The following is a 16,440-nucleotide window of genomic DNA, read 5'->3' on the forward strand; positions in this document are numbered from 1 at the left end:
GCTAGGTACTGCACTAAAAATTTATAATGCACTCTTGAATCAACGGCTAAAACCACCAACTTGATAAACAATAAAATTAAGTTTATTTGAAAATTAAGTATACAAAAATATTCTATCACAAAATAACAAATTTACACCACTTTCTATATAAAAAAGAAAGAAGAAAAAAGAAGGGAAATTAAAAAATAAATTATATGTACATTATTCGTAAGTATTTAAGCGTTAACTATTATGTTTCAATATAAACTCCTTTATTGACATATTTATTGGTATCACCTACAAAAAAAAAAAAAAACAATAATAAAAAAACATACCATACTTAAATCTTCGAAACGAGAAAAAAATTGAAATTTAAAAAAAGTAGATATCATTCAACAAATAATAATATAATAATAGTTCACGCAACGTCTCCCAATTTCACAAAACAAAGTCCTCGACGTCAAAATTGAAAATTTCCATCATCATCGTGTCACCACAGACACGAAATTCAGACACATAAAATTCAAAAAATTAATACATTTTACAACCACAAATGTTAAAACATGGAAAAAAATACGCGGTCTAATCTTGAGCATATATGTAACTTTTCACTAACAATTTTTACAACCTTACAATAACAATACATAAATTATGACGAAAAAAATTGTAAAAATTCAATCAACCTCGCTTAAATTTCCCATCAACGATTGAGCATCGTTATCACTACGTAAAAATTCGCACAAAAATATTAAACAAAACTTGGTAATCACTTCGAGATAGTGGAATGTAAAAAAAAGTAAATTAAAAAAAAGAAAGGGTAAATGGTAGGTAAGTATACGAATAATTTTGTTGAGTTAAAAAACAACAAAGTATGTATACAACGATCGGGTATTTTAAAAAAAAAGAAAAGAAGAAAATAATAACCGTAAAAATAAATCGATTTAAATTGTTCGTACTTGTTCTAAAAATCTAGATCAAAATGCTAATATAAATTAAAACAAATTTCAAAAATTTACACAATTAATAATCAAATACAAAACATGGCTTCGACATTGTAAAAAAAAAGTTTAATTTAAAATAATGAACTAGAATGGGAAATGAAATCTTAACTATTGTAAACGTTGCATTCTATGTACGAGGTTGGCACGAAACCTTCTTCGTTATCATTCCTTCTTCTCACTCTGGTCCATCCGTCTCCTTGGTCCAATTCTATTATCAGTAACTCTTCTCCGTCGTACATAGGAATCGAACCTTCGCTGGTAGCTATAAAATTTCAACAACAAAAAATAATACTCGATTAATTCCAATTATATTCAAAATGGGATAGGCCGGAAGAAAATTTGTAATGGCAAATTCTCACCTTCGAATGGATAGAGAGCTCTACAAGTACCCAACTCTGGCGCGTCGTAGTATTCGGGAAAGTCACCAGCGTCCGGTAATGAAGTATGTGATGTGCTAATACCAGATTCGGGACTGTTAGAGTAGCTGCCAAAAAGGCAAAAATTTATCACATTGAAAAAAAATTAAAAAGCCAAAAACAATACGATAATACTACTGTGAACTCGGCAAGCGAGATAAATACTAAGTACACGAATATAAGTAGAATACTGACCCGTGGTTATTAGAAGGTAACATTGTCGAATTCGGTGAATTTTGCTTATGATTAATTTTCATATTGTTCTGCGCAGTCATACTCGAATCAGATGCTGATCTGCTCAGCGATCCTTCATCTCTAATACTAGAATTTCGTCGGCCATCTGTCACCGAGGTGTCGTGATTACCACTGCAAAAAATAATCAATTAAAATAGGTACATGACGATCATTTCAGTACAGCGAGGTGTCTACAAGCTGTTCCATTCGATTTGAAGTGATTTTAAAATTCAAGTTTTAGAGGGTTTGCCACAAAAATACTCTATTAGAGTTTTACAACTTGCGAAATCGAAGGTATTTATTGAAAGTTTTAGAATCAGAAACTTCAACATTTTACAAAAAAACGACTGTGGTACAAAAAATGAAAAAAAAAGTATTCGTGTCCAAAATTTTTGAAATATCTCAAAGTTTTTAACTGACAATGAGGATCTTCAATTTTAATAATCGAAAAATGGTTCACATTACTATTTTGTCAGATAATACTTCTTTTTAAATTTTAAAATCTCAACTTTTTTCAATTTTTAAAAAGTATAGTAATTTTCAAGTTGTCATAGGTCTTATAAAAAAAATTAGTGGCTTTCATTTTAATATCCAGAGTCAGACAAAACAATCAATCAAAATTTATTTTACAACTTTTTTCATGATCAACAATAATTTCATCATTTTCACTTCAAATTTTTTCCTAGCACATTTTTCGAGTTCTCCGTTTTCTTTTTCAACTTGATAAAGAAATTCCTAAATTTAGATCTGCGAATAATATCAAAATACTAGTAATCAATTCATCACAACATGGCCATAATTTTTCAATTTCAAGCATTTCATACTTTTTTCACATTTTCATTATAGAATATTTTTCAAAAGTTAGTTTTTTTACGGCATTCAATTTTAATATCTATATAAAGTATACTTTATGTAACTCCATATAAACAAACTAGGATCCTAATAGGAAATTGATCAGAAATTATATTCTCAAACCCATGCTTTTTTCAAAATCTTCAAATATAAAATATTTTTAAAATTATTATTTTTTTTCTGTAATATTTCATCTTATACCCGAAAAATGCTTCATTTTTTTGTCATTTCAATAGAATTTTAAAGCCTCATTTATTTTTGGTACTTTGTCAAATAGAATGTTTTGTTTTATTTCCATTTTAAATAGAATTTTCAATTGGGAAAAAATTGTTTACAAATTGAAGACGTCATAACAAAAAGGGGTATATATGACACATATGTCCTTTTTGAGACGAATCCATATTGTTATTCTTCAGACCTTCCTCTATCATATGTATGAGACCACCCCCACTTCACAAAATCGAAAAACCAGTGAGATATCGCCATTTTAAAACTGCGAAGTCGATTAAAAATGTATTTTTTCAGAGATAATGGGTTACTCATGGTCGATTTTGTGTTGTCAACCATTATTTACCTGGTTTAAATCCAAAAATTTGCTCAAAAACATTTTTACATCAATTAAAAAAAAATTGGCCAAAAAAACTTCGTCTTTTTGTTTTTTTTTTTACTCAACATTGCGATCTTTTTTCAGAAATAATGGGTTACTCGTGGTTGCTTTTGTGTTATCAACCATTATTTACCTGGTTTAAATCCAAAAATCTTCTCAAAAACATTTTTAAATCAAAAAAAAAATTGGCCAATTTTTTGCTTTAAAAAGGACATATAATTCGAAATGTTTGAGCGCTTACCGCTAACACACAGTTTCCTCCAGACTGATGGTGCATAGCATTTCATATAGTTAGATAGTGGGAAAATAAGATAAAATCGTCACCATATTGTACAAATACGCACATTTCTAAACTTCACAAGCACTCAAACTTTCAAACAGTTTTTTCTCAAAATACATAATACAACTTTCACACATATTAGTGTGGGTACCAAAGCAAAAATTATCAAAACAATGGCATCGGAAAGATATAAAATTTTTGCGATATTCCTTCGAAAGGAGACCATTTCCCGACCCCGAAACCACCATTACATTTTTGAGATCGAATTGCAAAACCGATCCAGGGGTTCCCAAAGTTGTGAAAATTGAGCACCTCCGTTGTCATCTGTTTTGGCCAATAAATCCTAACCCAAGGGGGGTAGAGGGATGCTCGTGGTCTCAAATAACTCGTATTGAATCACTCTTGAAATATCTACCCAAGATTGTTCTCATTTAGTAATACCCGACATTTCAGTGGTTCCCAAAGTTGAATTTTTGTATTCCAAGTTTTTGAAGTCACGCATTCAAACAAATATTGTCAGTAAATGAGTTTTGCAATCAAAAAATGTTTCAGATAAAAAATTTGCAAAATTTTATGACGATTTCAAAAATGTGTAATTTTTTTCCTTAGCATTGATAGGGGCCGAGGTGAGGGGGCTGGAACGTCAAAAAACGTGATCTAACAAAGTTGCATCCAAACCTGAATTTGAATTTCTCACGAGGTTTTACCGTTGAACTGTTCTCTTCAGTTGCACTTAAGATTGTTCTCGATACACGCAACCACAATCCACTCCCCCACGCCTCACCCCCCTCGCTAGAGCTTCAATAACTACATACTAAAAGTGCCCTCCCTGAAATAGCTTCACTTAAGAGGTTATGTTGATGAAGTGTTGACTCCAAATGAACTTAAGATACCTCTCGATGCACTTGGCCATGATATCCCCCCTCCTTCTGTTACTGCTCCATTATCAATAAAAGTACATTTTTGAACTTGAAAGTTGTAATATTTTTACAACAAAATTATTCTATGAAATAAAATGAAAAAATAAAAACAATAATTATAGGATAGGATTAGGGGTTGAAATACTGAAATAAAATATACATGTGTAGTGACAAGACAATCAGGCCTTTTTTGTATTTCCTTCTTTAGAGGACGCTAAATCATAAATTGAAGTTGCAATTCCCCAATTTTCATAACCCTGCCTGGTGGCTGGCACTGTTTTGAGAAAAAAATCAAGGAGGTACCTAAAAAATATTTTTGGAAGTACATAATTATAAGCTTTTTGAAATGAAAAATTTTGGTCACTTTTTTTTGCTCTTCCGGTAATAACATTCCATAATTCGAAATTCTCAGTGTGGCAAACTTTATAAATTTTGTATTTGGATAATTTTGACATGAAAAAATTCAAAATTTTTTGAAAAAGTTACCAGAATTTTTTTTAATCCTTTCATTTTTTTAGTTTTGTTTGGCAATTTTTCGATATTTTCGAAATTTCCTTTCGGGAAAACTTCTACACTGCATCCATCCACCGCACTCCCTCACAAAATAGGCTCCGGTGGAACTGAAGACAATACTTTATTCCACTCACTTTACCTCAAAAATGAAAGATGGATGAGATGTCTTTAAAAATAGAATTTTTAATCAATTTCAATTTTTTTTTCGAACTTTATTCTGCAACTCCAAAATCGAAAATTGAAATTCACATTTGCAGAGAAAAATCACACTGGACATCAATTTTCACAACTTTGGGAACCCCTGGATCGGTTTTGCAATTCGACCTCAAAAATGTAATGGTGGTTTCGGGGTCAGGAAATGCTCCCCTTTCGAGGAAATATCACGAAAATTTTATATCTTTTAAATCACTAGTAGTCGTTGGTATATGTTGTATATCAATTTCTGGCGTGAAATGCAATTTTGGGGTCAAAAGTGGACTTCGAGTGAATATGGAGGCTCAAGTGGGGGTGTGGGGGTTGATTGTGGATACGTGCATCGGAAAATACAAATGTAAAGTTCGTTAATTAGAATCATCACTTCAGCAACATAAACCTCATAAGTGAAGCTATTTCAGGTTCAAAGTGCACTTTTAGTAGGTATTGAGGCTCTAGCGAGGGACGTGAGGCGTGGGGGAGTGGATTGTGGATGCGTGTATCGAGAACAATCTCAAGTGCAACTGAAGAGAACAATTCAACGGTAAAACCTCGTGAGAAATTCAAATTCAGGTTTGGATGCAACTTTGTTAGATCACGTTTTTTGACGTTCCAGCCCCCTCACCTCGGCCTCTATCAATGCTAAGGAAAAAAATTACACATTTTTGAAATCGTCATAAAATTTTGCAAATTTTTTATCTGAAACATTTTTTGATTGCAAAACTCATTTACTGACAATATTCGTTTGAATGCGTGACTTCAAAAACTTGGAATACAAAAATTCAACTTTGGGAACCACTGAAATGTCGGGTATCACTAAATGAGAACAATCATGGGTAGATATTTCAAGAGTGATTCAATACGAGTTATTTGAGACCACGAGCATCCCTCTACCCCCCTTGGGTTAGGATTTATTGGCCAAAACAGATGACAACGGAGGTGCTCAATTTTCACAACTTTGGGAACCCCTGGATCGGTTTTGCAATTCGATCTCAAAAATGTAATGGTGGTTTCGGGGTCGGGAAATGGTCCCCTTTCGAAGGAATATCGCAAAAATTTTATATCTTTCCGATGCCACTCTTTTGCGATTTTGAAACGATAGACCGACATGGTACCCCTACTATATGTCCTTTTTGCTATGACGTCTTCAATTTCTCAAGTTTTCAAAATGAGCTTATTTAATTATGCTTCAAAAAGTACATATTTTTCTGAAAAATGCTTCAATAAAATATTTCCATACATTAAACTTTAAAAATTTTCATTTACTAAAAAATGCTGCAATTTTTCGTGTTTTTTAGAAAAATATTTTCAAAGAAATTTCATTTTGTGGGTGGCGAGTTTGATACCTCTATGTGACTTTTTTTTCAAAAATAAAATTTTCACATTTAGAAAATCATCTCACTTTTATGATAATTCAACGGAAAATACACGAAAATAAAAAATCAAAATTTATAAACGTGCATTTTTTAATTGGCTGAAAATGTTGGTTCTTTACCAAAAAATTGATTATTTTGAAGACCATTGAAATATTGAGAAAACATCAAAAAATCACTCAAAAAATCAAAACTTGAGACCACTTTTAAATTCAGGGTTCATTTTTTTTTAAATCGACTCCTCGGATAAATTCTCAAAGAGAATAGTCCAGTCATTAAAGACATTTTTACAGGAAAAATTATTATCAAACAGATCTTTCGCAAATATTGTTCACAGAGGTCCCCTCAACAACATACTAAAAGTCCTGGCCCGTACGGGGTCCGGAACCCCCTCAAAGGGGGGTGGAACCTCCCCCAAAATCAGTTTTTCGCCATTTTCTCCCCCGCATTGCATTTTAGCGAAAAATGTGTAACAGATAAAAGAATCTACGTCAAATTTCCGATCTAATGATGTATCAACTTTCCTTGTATGTTCAAGGGGGGCGGAACTGCAACCATTTAAATGAGGGGGGTTTTCTGAAAAATAGATAAAGGCTATAGGCGCCTAAGAGGGGTGAAATGGTCCCCGAAAACGTTCGAGTTGATATTAGTATGGAAGGTAGGTACCATTGAGAAACTTCCGCGTAGAAAGTTTCAGATCCACACCCCCTCCTCTTTTTGGGGAACCCCCCTTTTCTGAAACTTCAATAACATATTTCTCAACCCCATTTCAACCGATTTTGAAAATTTTTCAGTATGTTATGTATATCCTTAGTAGGTATCCACACAAAAATTTTCAACCCCCTCCCCTCATATTTACCCCTCAAAATAGCGTTTCTCAACTTATTTTATGCTTTTTAACAATAAAAAAAATTGAGGGGGCCAAGTGCTCTGGAGAGGGCTAGATGAGTCTAGCAAAAAATCAGACATCATATTCGTGCTCAGCGGTATCGAATCATAAGAAAACGACACCCTATTCATTAATAATTAGTTATTTTCCCCAAAATTCCCATTTCACCCCCAACCCTCTCTAAGACTCATTTTTACATCATTTTGAGGGGTAAATATGAGGGGAGGGGGTTGAAAATTTTTGTGGGGATACCTACTAAGGATATACATAACATACTGAAAAATTTTCAAAATCGGTTGAAATGGGGTTGAGAAATATGTTATTGAAGTTTCAGAAAAGGGGGGTTCCCCAAAAAGAGGAGGGGGTGTGGATCTGAAACTTTCTACGCGGAAGTTTCTCAATGGTACCTACCTTCCATACTCATATCAACTCGAACGTTTTCGGGGACCATTTCACCCCTCTTAGGCGCCTATAGCCTTTATCTATTTTTTAGAAAACCCCCCTCATTTAAATGGTTGCAGTTCCGCCCCCCTTGAACATACAAGGAAAGTTGATACATCATTAGATCGGAAATTTGACGTAGATTCTTTTATCTATTACACATTTTTCGCTAAAATGCAATGCGGGGGAGAAAATGGCGAAAAACTGATTTTGGGGGAGGTTCCACCCCCCCTTTGAGTGGGTTCCGGACCCCGTACGGGCCAGGACTTTTAGTATGTTGTTGAGGGGACCTCTGTGAACAATATTTGCGAAAGATCTGTTTGATAATAATTTTTCCCGTAGATGGGACATAATTGGTCTTTAATGACTGGACTAGAATACTTTCAAATCAAGAACATTCAGGAACACTCTATACACGCATATGCAATTCATCGCGTATATTAAACGTAAAAAAATGATAATTACTTTTGCTGGACACCATTCGTGGTAGCCATAGTATACGAATTTTTTCTCTTTCCAGCCGGACTATTTCGTTCGACTCCTTCTAATAAATCTTGGAATTTTTTCAATTCAATTCGCAGCTTATCTAGTCTATGGCTGGATTCATTAAGTTGCCCTTCGATTGACATCGGATCACCTAAAGCTGGATTTTGTTCATAAACGCCTTTCATTTTCATGAGGCCATCCCTGTAATTGAACAAATCAACATCGTTAGATTACTTTCGCCTTCACATCTTTCACACATCACCATCACATCGATGGAAATGAACCAATTAATTACGTACCTGGTAGCAGACTCTTGTTGTATTTTCGTTTGTATTTCGTCGATTCTCTGTTGTAATTTCTTCATTCTTTGGTTGGGTGGTAAATCATTAAAGTCCTCCTTATGATCGCCATACAAAGAAGGAATATTGTTCTGTAAGAAAAGAGATTACAAAAAAATTCTCTTTTAGCAAACGATATTAGATTTTTTGTTTCGTGATCTTTTAATCCAAATGCATTATGAATTTCTTACAACTGTACAGCAATAAGCTGTAAGCTTTGTGACTTAGTAATGATTAAAAAGCTAAAAACCATCGATGAGTTACAGACGAAAAATCATATGTACCTTTACGGACTGGCAAACATCCATTAGCTTCTGATGAGTGAGCATGCGCAAACAGAAAATAAAGCTGGTGTAAAAGTGCAAAATAGTTAGTATAACATTGTTAAATTTATACAACGAAAACAAACACCCAAGCAAGCGTACCCTTCATACCCTTAATATTGGATATCGTAACGCATAAAAAATAAAAATAAATAAAAAAATAAGCTCGTATAAAGCTCATTTTACGTATATTGATACACATTATACACATGGTTACATGGTTTATTATTATTAGTAAAGTGCAATCAATGAGTCACTATTAACATTTACCTATTTGTAATTCGTGCAATTTTAGTATGTACATTAGTGGGTATAATAAAAATGTTTTTGAGACTCTAAAACCTTGAGAGTTGAGATTTTACGATTTTTTTTTTCATTTCATCGATTGAACATATTTTTTTTAGGGAAATAGGAAAAAATCAATCAACGAAATCGCTCATTGGCATCAATCTAAAAATATTTATTTCAGTAATGAATAAAATTGACTATAGTAACGAACTACAAAAGTTGATCAGTGATCAAATGGTAGGTGATCGAATAGTCAATATGAGTTGTAAAAATACCAGTAAGTAGTTTAGGTTGAAATAAATTAGTTGAAACAATCAGTTTGATACGAGTAGTTACTTATGTAATTTTGATTAAGAAATTGGCGAGTCATTATTCTTGAAAAAATCTGATGCTACGCATCACAAACTTTCCGAACATTTTTCTGTTGAGAACTACGCGAAATAATAGTAAAAATGTAAAATCGTAAAAAATACGCGATTGATTACTTATTTCGAACCTTTGACATCAACTTATCAATAATCGAATGTAAGAAGTGGATTTCCCACAGGATTCAAATAATCCGAAACTAACGCAGTTTTTATTCTTTTAAACTAAAAGTTCTTAGAAATTTACACCTTGTAAATGCGTTAAAAAAATTATAGAGATTTCAACAGCTGAGAACATGAGTGATATTTTTTGCAACCTCATTTTTCATTTACGCATTTAAAAAAAAAGCATTAGGTAGTACTCGAGTATTTCAAATTTAACATTAAATATTTTCGAAATAAAGGAAAAGGGGGGAAATGAGCGATCAAAAATTTGTAAAAATGAAGCAAATCCGTCGTTAGTCATACAAAAAATTTAATTTCATAGAATTTTGATTCTTTATTTTTTCACAATAATCACTTCTTTTCTCCGTTTTCTGCCTTTGTTCTTATTCCTTTGAAAAAAATTTCAAGGTATTAGAAATTCGTGAAAATAAGAGTGTATCGAATTCTAAAAATGCATCAACGATCATTCTCTAATTATAGCCGTTTAAAATTTCGCTTATTACCGTTTTGAAAAACAAAATTATCTCATCGGATGGGTCATTATTCGAAAATATTTTCTCATAGTAATAAATTAGGTATTAGAACGTTGGTTAATTTTTCATGCAATTTGTATTCATCTACGTAAGTAGGTAAATCATCATTAACGTTAAATACGTCCAACGTAATTAATTATGAAAATTACAATTTACAAATATCAGCATAATATATGTACTCGTAATTAAATCAAATAAATTGAATTTTTTTTCAAAACGATTCAGTTTGAAAACAAATGAATTTTTTTTAAATGTTTTTTTTTTCCTAAAGGGCAAATTGAACAACTTTTAAAAGAATTCTATAATTAATAGTACAATAAAATCGATCGATACTTTTGCACCGATTAAAAAATTCTTTACAATTTAGCCTTGGCATATTTTACATAAATTTTTTTTCAATATTATTTTTCTCGCCAAAAATTGCCTAATTCTGAAGAAAAAGCGTAGGTGTTCATTGTTCGGATCATCCAAATAATAATGATAAGTCACATCACATTACACAGCCTTCTAAACCACACAGAATTTCACCTTACACCGCAACATTAATTTTATTATTCATCTTCGAATTCCCCTCCTCCCTATTACCACACCACGAGTGTAAAAAAAAGTACATACATGGGTACCATTTCACCAAATCTTCCAACTGTACATTATACAGGGTGTCCTGAAAGATATTTGAAATACACGTATGTATGGATTTTATACAAATCAAAGAAGAGAAACAAGGGGCATCATGATTCTAGCAAAATTATCCGAAGATTTTCAAACAAAATTGCTTAAAGATCCACTCTCCCCCTCAACGTAACCATCCCAAATCATTTGTTTCAAAATGTTAAGGAGTAAGGTAAAGGAGACACTTCGAGGTCAAATCAAAAAAATATGAAAATAAAAAATACGATATTCAAATTCAGTGGCCATCGGATCAGAATTTCACAATTTTTGAGTCATTTTTCAAATTTGAGAGCGTTCTTTAGAATTTGAAAAACAATGAGTTCAACGTCTTTTTCAATGTTTTTAATATTTTAGGCAAATTCAACTAATTCAAGGACATGCCGGGGGTTAGAGAGGTTGGATCGAAAAAATAAACCCATATTTTAACTAAGCGTCTTCAAATTAGTAACAATCAATATGTCACACAATTTTTTAAACAGGCAGTCAGAAAAGAAGCGAAAAATCTATATTTTTTTAAAAAGTGGTATGAAGAGGTTGAAAAGTCGAAACAAATTTCAGCCTCCTTTTCAAGATCAAAAAAAAAATGCTCTTGTAGACTGATTTTTGGATATGCCATTACAACTTCTGATTTCCCATCGATTAACTTTTATTTTGACTTTTCTAGATGTTCTCCACCACCCTTTAGCCTTTCCTAAAGAATCAAGGCCATCTCCTCCCCTCCTGCCCCCCTCAAACCCCTTCAATCCAACGCTAAACCAAGCCTAAATACTGAATTCGAGTGAATTTTCAGATTTTAATAACTGAATTTGAATGAAATTGGAGGACCAGGAATCATTTTTGATTCACGTCAGTCTAAATTGGTTTTGACGTCCTTTTTTTCAAATTTGAAGAAAAGTTTGGGAAATTATTAAAAAGTGGTAAGCTGGTAAGGCATATCGATTTCTATTAATTCGAGGGCGCTGAGTTCAAATATTTATCCATTTTTTAAAATTCCAACTCTCCTTGTCTTCCACACTCCTAATCTTTACCAAAATTGAAGGTCATAGAGAACACCATTAATACAGGAATCATGACCTCTTTTCATTCCATTGGACACCCTGTATACCATTTCAAAAAACAAAACGCGTGTTGTTATCAGCTATATATTAAGAAAGCATGTTGTAAAAGCCTTTATATACAGTCGAAAAAAAAACATATTAGTAGACGGGCATCGTGATTAGAAAATTATATTATTCCAAAATTCCACCATGTTTGTAATTTTTTCATCTCTTATTCCAACGTTAATTTTAAATATATACACGAATTTCGAGATGAGAAAAAAAGTTGCACCATAGTCCATAGTAGTCAGCCAGCATCGCGTTGTCCACTCCGAGTCCAAATTACTAGGTACAGCGTAATTGAAATTCAAGCTGCGTTTAATCGCATGCTCGCCCTAATCATTTAAAAGCAGCAGCTTTATAAGCATGGCGGCGGCGACACTATACAAGTACAAGAATTCATTCATTTACCAAACCGTGTAAATATAATAAGTCAACTGACGACGATGACGATGACCAAGACACGGACACCGCCATCATTCGTCAGCGCCATTGTCAGAAACTCGGCTTTTCTAAACAACCGTAAATAGTAGGTTTGTGTAAAGTAAACCTAATTCGAGATGGACGTAAGTGCTACCTTCTTGACAGTGACAGTGACATAAGACAATGTCAAACTCGAGTATCAAAATCAATGCTTAGGTAATACAGGTGCGGCGGCATCGGTGTACGGTGCAACTTTTTTCTTATCTCGATAATCTCTTCGTAGTACGTTCTTAGGTATTAAACTTAAGCTTAAATAGGTATAAGAATAAGAAAAATTACTTTTAGAAAAGTTTACCAATATACTTACAAGGTTTATTAAGAATCGAATCGCAGCACAACCCAGCCACCAAAGTAAAGAATTTCAAGAACCGCGCAAATTGGAACAAAAACAAAATACGTCAGCATTTAGAAATAATCTACGAGTAATGTAAACTACTCTCTACGTTTGGGTGTTTTCGCATGATTAATTTTTCATCTCATCTTGCTATACATGCAAAATATTACGCACCCATGTACCTATAAACCTAGAGCCTACAGGTATACTACACCGTTAAAGCTATTCTATGGTAGGTATATCCAGTTATCTACATTAAAAAGTCTCCTCCAGAGTCAGAGACCCAGTCGAGACGAAACATCTCATCTATCAAATTAAAATTTGCGAGGAAACGAAAAAATTTAGGGCCTATTTAAAATGTTCAATAAACTAATAAAGAGCTGTGCTTCTTCTAGAAGCTCTTGCTAAAAATGAAATTTCCCCTGCACTGGATCCGCTTTTCTTCGAGATTGGGGCCCAAATGGGTCCGACTGTAGGTTCGTAAATCATAAGAAGGAAGTGTGAGGAAATTCTATTTTTCACGATTTCTTTTAGTAAATTTTTGAAAATTCAGATTTGACACTTTTTTCACGAGTAACATCGAAATTTGACCAAATTGAGGTAGAAATCTGAAAAACATAGTTCATTACTGATTTTCGACTTCCCACTCGATTGGATTAGTGATAAATAATTTTGAGCCACTCTGGATCATTCGGCGAATTTTTAGATTTTTAATTTTGTAAAAATTACCAACCATAAAAAGAGACAAAATGAAATTCCATAGGCATAAATTTTCAAAATCCATTTCCAGCAGTTCAAATTCAAAATTTTCTCTAAGCATCTTTTTTTGTTGAAAAAATTTGTGTCGATGCAAGAAATTTGTTTTTTTGCGAAATTGTTGAAAGACCTCTTTCTTCCAAAATTGAAAACATGAACCTGTTTTTTTTTTATTACCAAAATCGTCAAAGATTCTGCTTTTAGCTTTTTTTGCCAAAATTAGCAAAAATTTATGCTTTTTGCCCTTTCAAAAAAAAGTTTAGATTTTTCTGATGATCATTTTTTGCAAAAATTGACAAAACGTCCTGCTTTTTACCAAAATTATAGAAGTTCTGTGTTTTAAAAACAGGTATTTGCCAAATTATCACGAATCGATTCGAAAGGTTTAAAAATAAGTACAAATCAACTTTCAGCAATCTGTAACAAATTGGTCAAATTTTGATTTTTTTGAATGGGAAAAGAATCAAATTTTGAATTTTAGAAAATTCGCCAAAAAATCAAAGAATGAAATTCAGCACCTAAAATCAGCACTGGTGATTTATGTATTTTTGGGCCCTCTTTTCAAAAAATTCTCTACAAGGCTCAAACTCCCCCCTTCATGCCTTTTCTCAAAATCCCAACATTCTGAAAAAAAACTCTCTCTCCCCCATACTGAAAACTTGAATAACCAGAATTTAAAAATTGAAATGAATATTGTTTTACTTTTTACACCAATCATTTTCAAGAAAGCTTTTAAAACTTGATATCATCACGAGGAGCAAAGACAAGGTGGGCAGAAAGAGACAAAAATAAGGTTTTAACTTTTTCTGTAATCACTCGAAAACTTTGGTGAATAGAAAATACGAAAATTTTCCGAGTAAAAAAGAGAGAGATCTAGAATTCCTATCACAAATTACAATAGAATGTTAAATTTACTAATAATTTCACAACAATGAAATCCTCAGAATTCTAGGAATTATCATTCTTACTCGGAAAACTTTCAAATAGATTCACAGAGCCTCTTCAACAAATTTGAACTAATCTTTCAGGATCTTTTCAAAGTATCTTTCTTAGTCATTGGACATACCGGGAAATTGACATTATAGTGATTCTTAAAACTGACAATATGTAAATTATTCCCTCCCTTTCTCTAATCCATAATTATTATAATGAAAAGAGGAAAAATTCGGCCAAAAATAAAGACCCGAGCTCGGTACTGCAATCGAATCGACGATCTACACGATATCCATTATAACATCTCGTAATACCATTTGTTGGAAAAAAAAATCTAAATCGACGTTTTCCTCTCGGTAATAATTTCGTTCGCTATGGAAGGGGCAAAACATCTCGAAAAATCGTATACATCTCTCCCCTTTCGTAATTTTCTGACCAACACACGCAATCGCACCACCGTTAATTCACTCCAGCTCCGCTGCTTGGCACGCGATCGCAATACCTTGGTAGACTTTTCTTGACGAAAAAATTACCGTCTATAGTACGGTCTACACGTAGAATATTTCGATCATCAGCATTTACATGCAATTACTATCGTCATTACTCGTACATTGTTCTCTCAGCTTTAGCTTACACAATTCCGCTGTTCACCGCCGCAGCCGTCTCATCATCCCACATCCATCGTCTTATAAAATTCTCACGATTTCGGATACTGTATAAAAATACGAGTATTCTACCTGTGTATAGATATGTATTAACTCGGTACGCACCGCAACTACGATATATTCTCTTACATAAGTGCCAAATCTGCATAATTCTCATTCTGTTAATTTAGAACTGTCCGTTATTCGAATGGTTTGGAAAAAAAATTAGTTATTCGTTCGGTGGGTGAGGAGCATATTGTATACTATATACATGGCATGGTAGGTAGATCTCTGGATTACGCGTTGAATTAATTTTTACGCTTCAGTTAACTACTACACTTTTGTTTTTTTTTCCTTCATAAACTAGATACATACACACGCGCACACGCGTGTCCTATTCATTTACCCTATCCACTCATTATACTACTGTGTACCTAAGTTTACGAGTACCGAGTAGAGGTACACATGCTGTAGAACAATATAGCACGAATAATTCAGAAACTCTCTTCACTTTGGACGTTGCTTCGGCTACTTCTGCAGCTCAAACCAGTCTCCGTTTAGTTTACTTACTAGTTAGACTAATTATTACTATAAAACTACATACGTCCTACGTCTAGTAAGATGCAATACTGGACGTGGCGTCAATACTCACTTTGTTCGAGCCGAATATGCCTAGTAAAACTCCTCGTTTTTTGTGCTTTGAGCCTGATAATGTACCTTTAATCGTTTTTTCGGGTTTACTTAGACCGTGATTGGTGTGTGCGCTGATTACGGAGCCTTTCGACGTTGACGAGTCGCCTTCGCGGCTTAAGTCTTCGAACGGTATGTCTTCCGGGGGTTGGAAGCCAGATTTGTATTTTTCTATCACCATTTTCATGTCCTAGACAAAAAATCGACAATTAATACACATGTGCGAAAAAATTGACTTGCATGCGTTCAATTGAACATTGATTACAATAGAAATACTCTAAGGTTGGGAGGGAGGGAGGGAGGGAGGGGGCAACAAACGTACAAAAGAAAGTCAATCTATTAAAAAAAAATTAAAATTTATTTTTCTGGAAAAATTTAAAAAATAATTGAAGTCTTTTAATTGAGAAAATAATACGAAGCAAGACAATAATGACAGTTTGTTGGGATGTCAAGAAATTAAACTGCCAAATCTGATTCAGAAAAACAAAAACAGCATCAACAACAACATAACTCAGCTGATATGAACATCAATTGACACAAATTTTGTTGAATGTTGACAAATTGGAAGCATTTTTCCAATTTTTTTTTAAAAGAGAAATGAAAAGTACATACATATTTCATAAATGAGAAAAAAGA

At 33.1% G+C, this 16,440-nt stretch overlaps 1 protein-coding gene across 5 annotated transcripts in view; it reads right to left on the minus strand.

Annotated features, from left to right (window-relative positions):
• Positions 1-60: 60 nt before the first annotated feature.
• The window catches only part of Cip4 (formin-binding protein 1-like Cip4), a 69,008-nt gene continuing 52,628 nt past the window's right edge, over positions 61-16,440 (minus strand). Inside the window, exons 7-13 of one of the 5 annotated variants that reach the window (XM_065344379.1) lie at positions 15,767-15,994; positions 8,806-8,835; positions 8,483-8,613; positions 8,163-8,384; positions 1,592-1,762; positions 1,340-1,452; positions 61-1,242 (exon numbers count right to left, since the gene is read on the minus strand). In XM_065344379.1, coding sequence (XP_065200451.1) covers positions 1,085-1,242; positions 1,340-1,452; positions 1,592-1,762; positions 8,163-8,384; positions 8,483-8,613; positions 8,806-8,835; positions 15,767-15,994 — 1,053 coding nt within the window. In that variant the 3' untranslated portion in view covers positions 61-1,084. Of the gene's footprint in view, positions 1,243-1,339; positions 1,465-1,591; positions 1,763-8,162; positions 8,385-8,482; positions 8,614-8,805; positions 8,836-15,766; positions 15,995-16,440 lie in introns of all 5 variants that reach the window. The other 4 variants (XM_065344378.1, XM_065344376.1, XM_065344381.1 and 1 more) reach the window with 4 other exon arrangements.

Source organism: Planococcus citri, chromosome 1 (genome assembly GCF_950023065.1).
Source record: "Planococcus citri chromosome 1, ihPlaCitr1.1, whole genome shotgun sequence".
NCBI lineage: Eukaryota > Metazoa > Arthropoda > Insecta > Hemiptera > Pseudococcidae > Planococcus > Planococcus citri.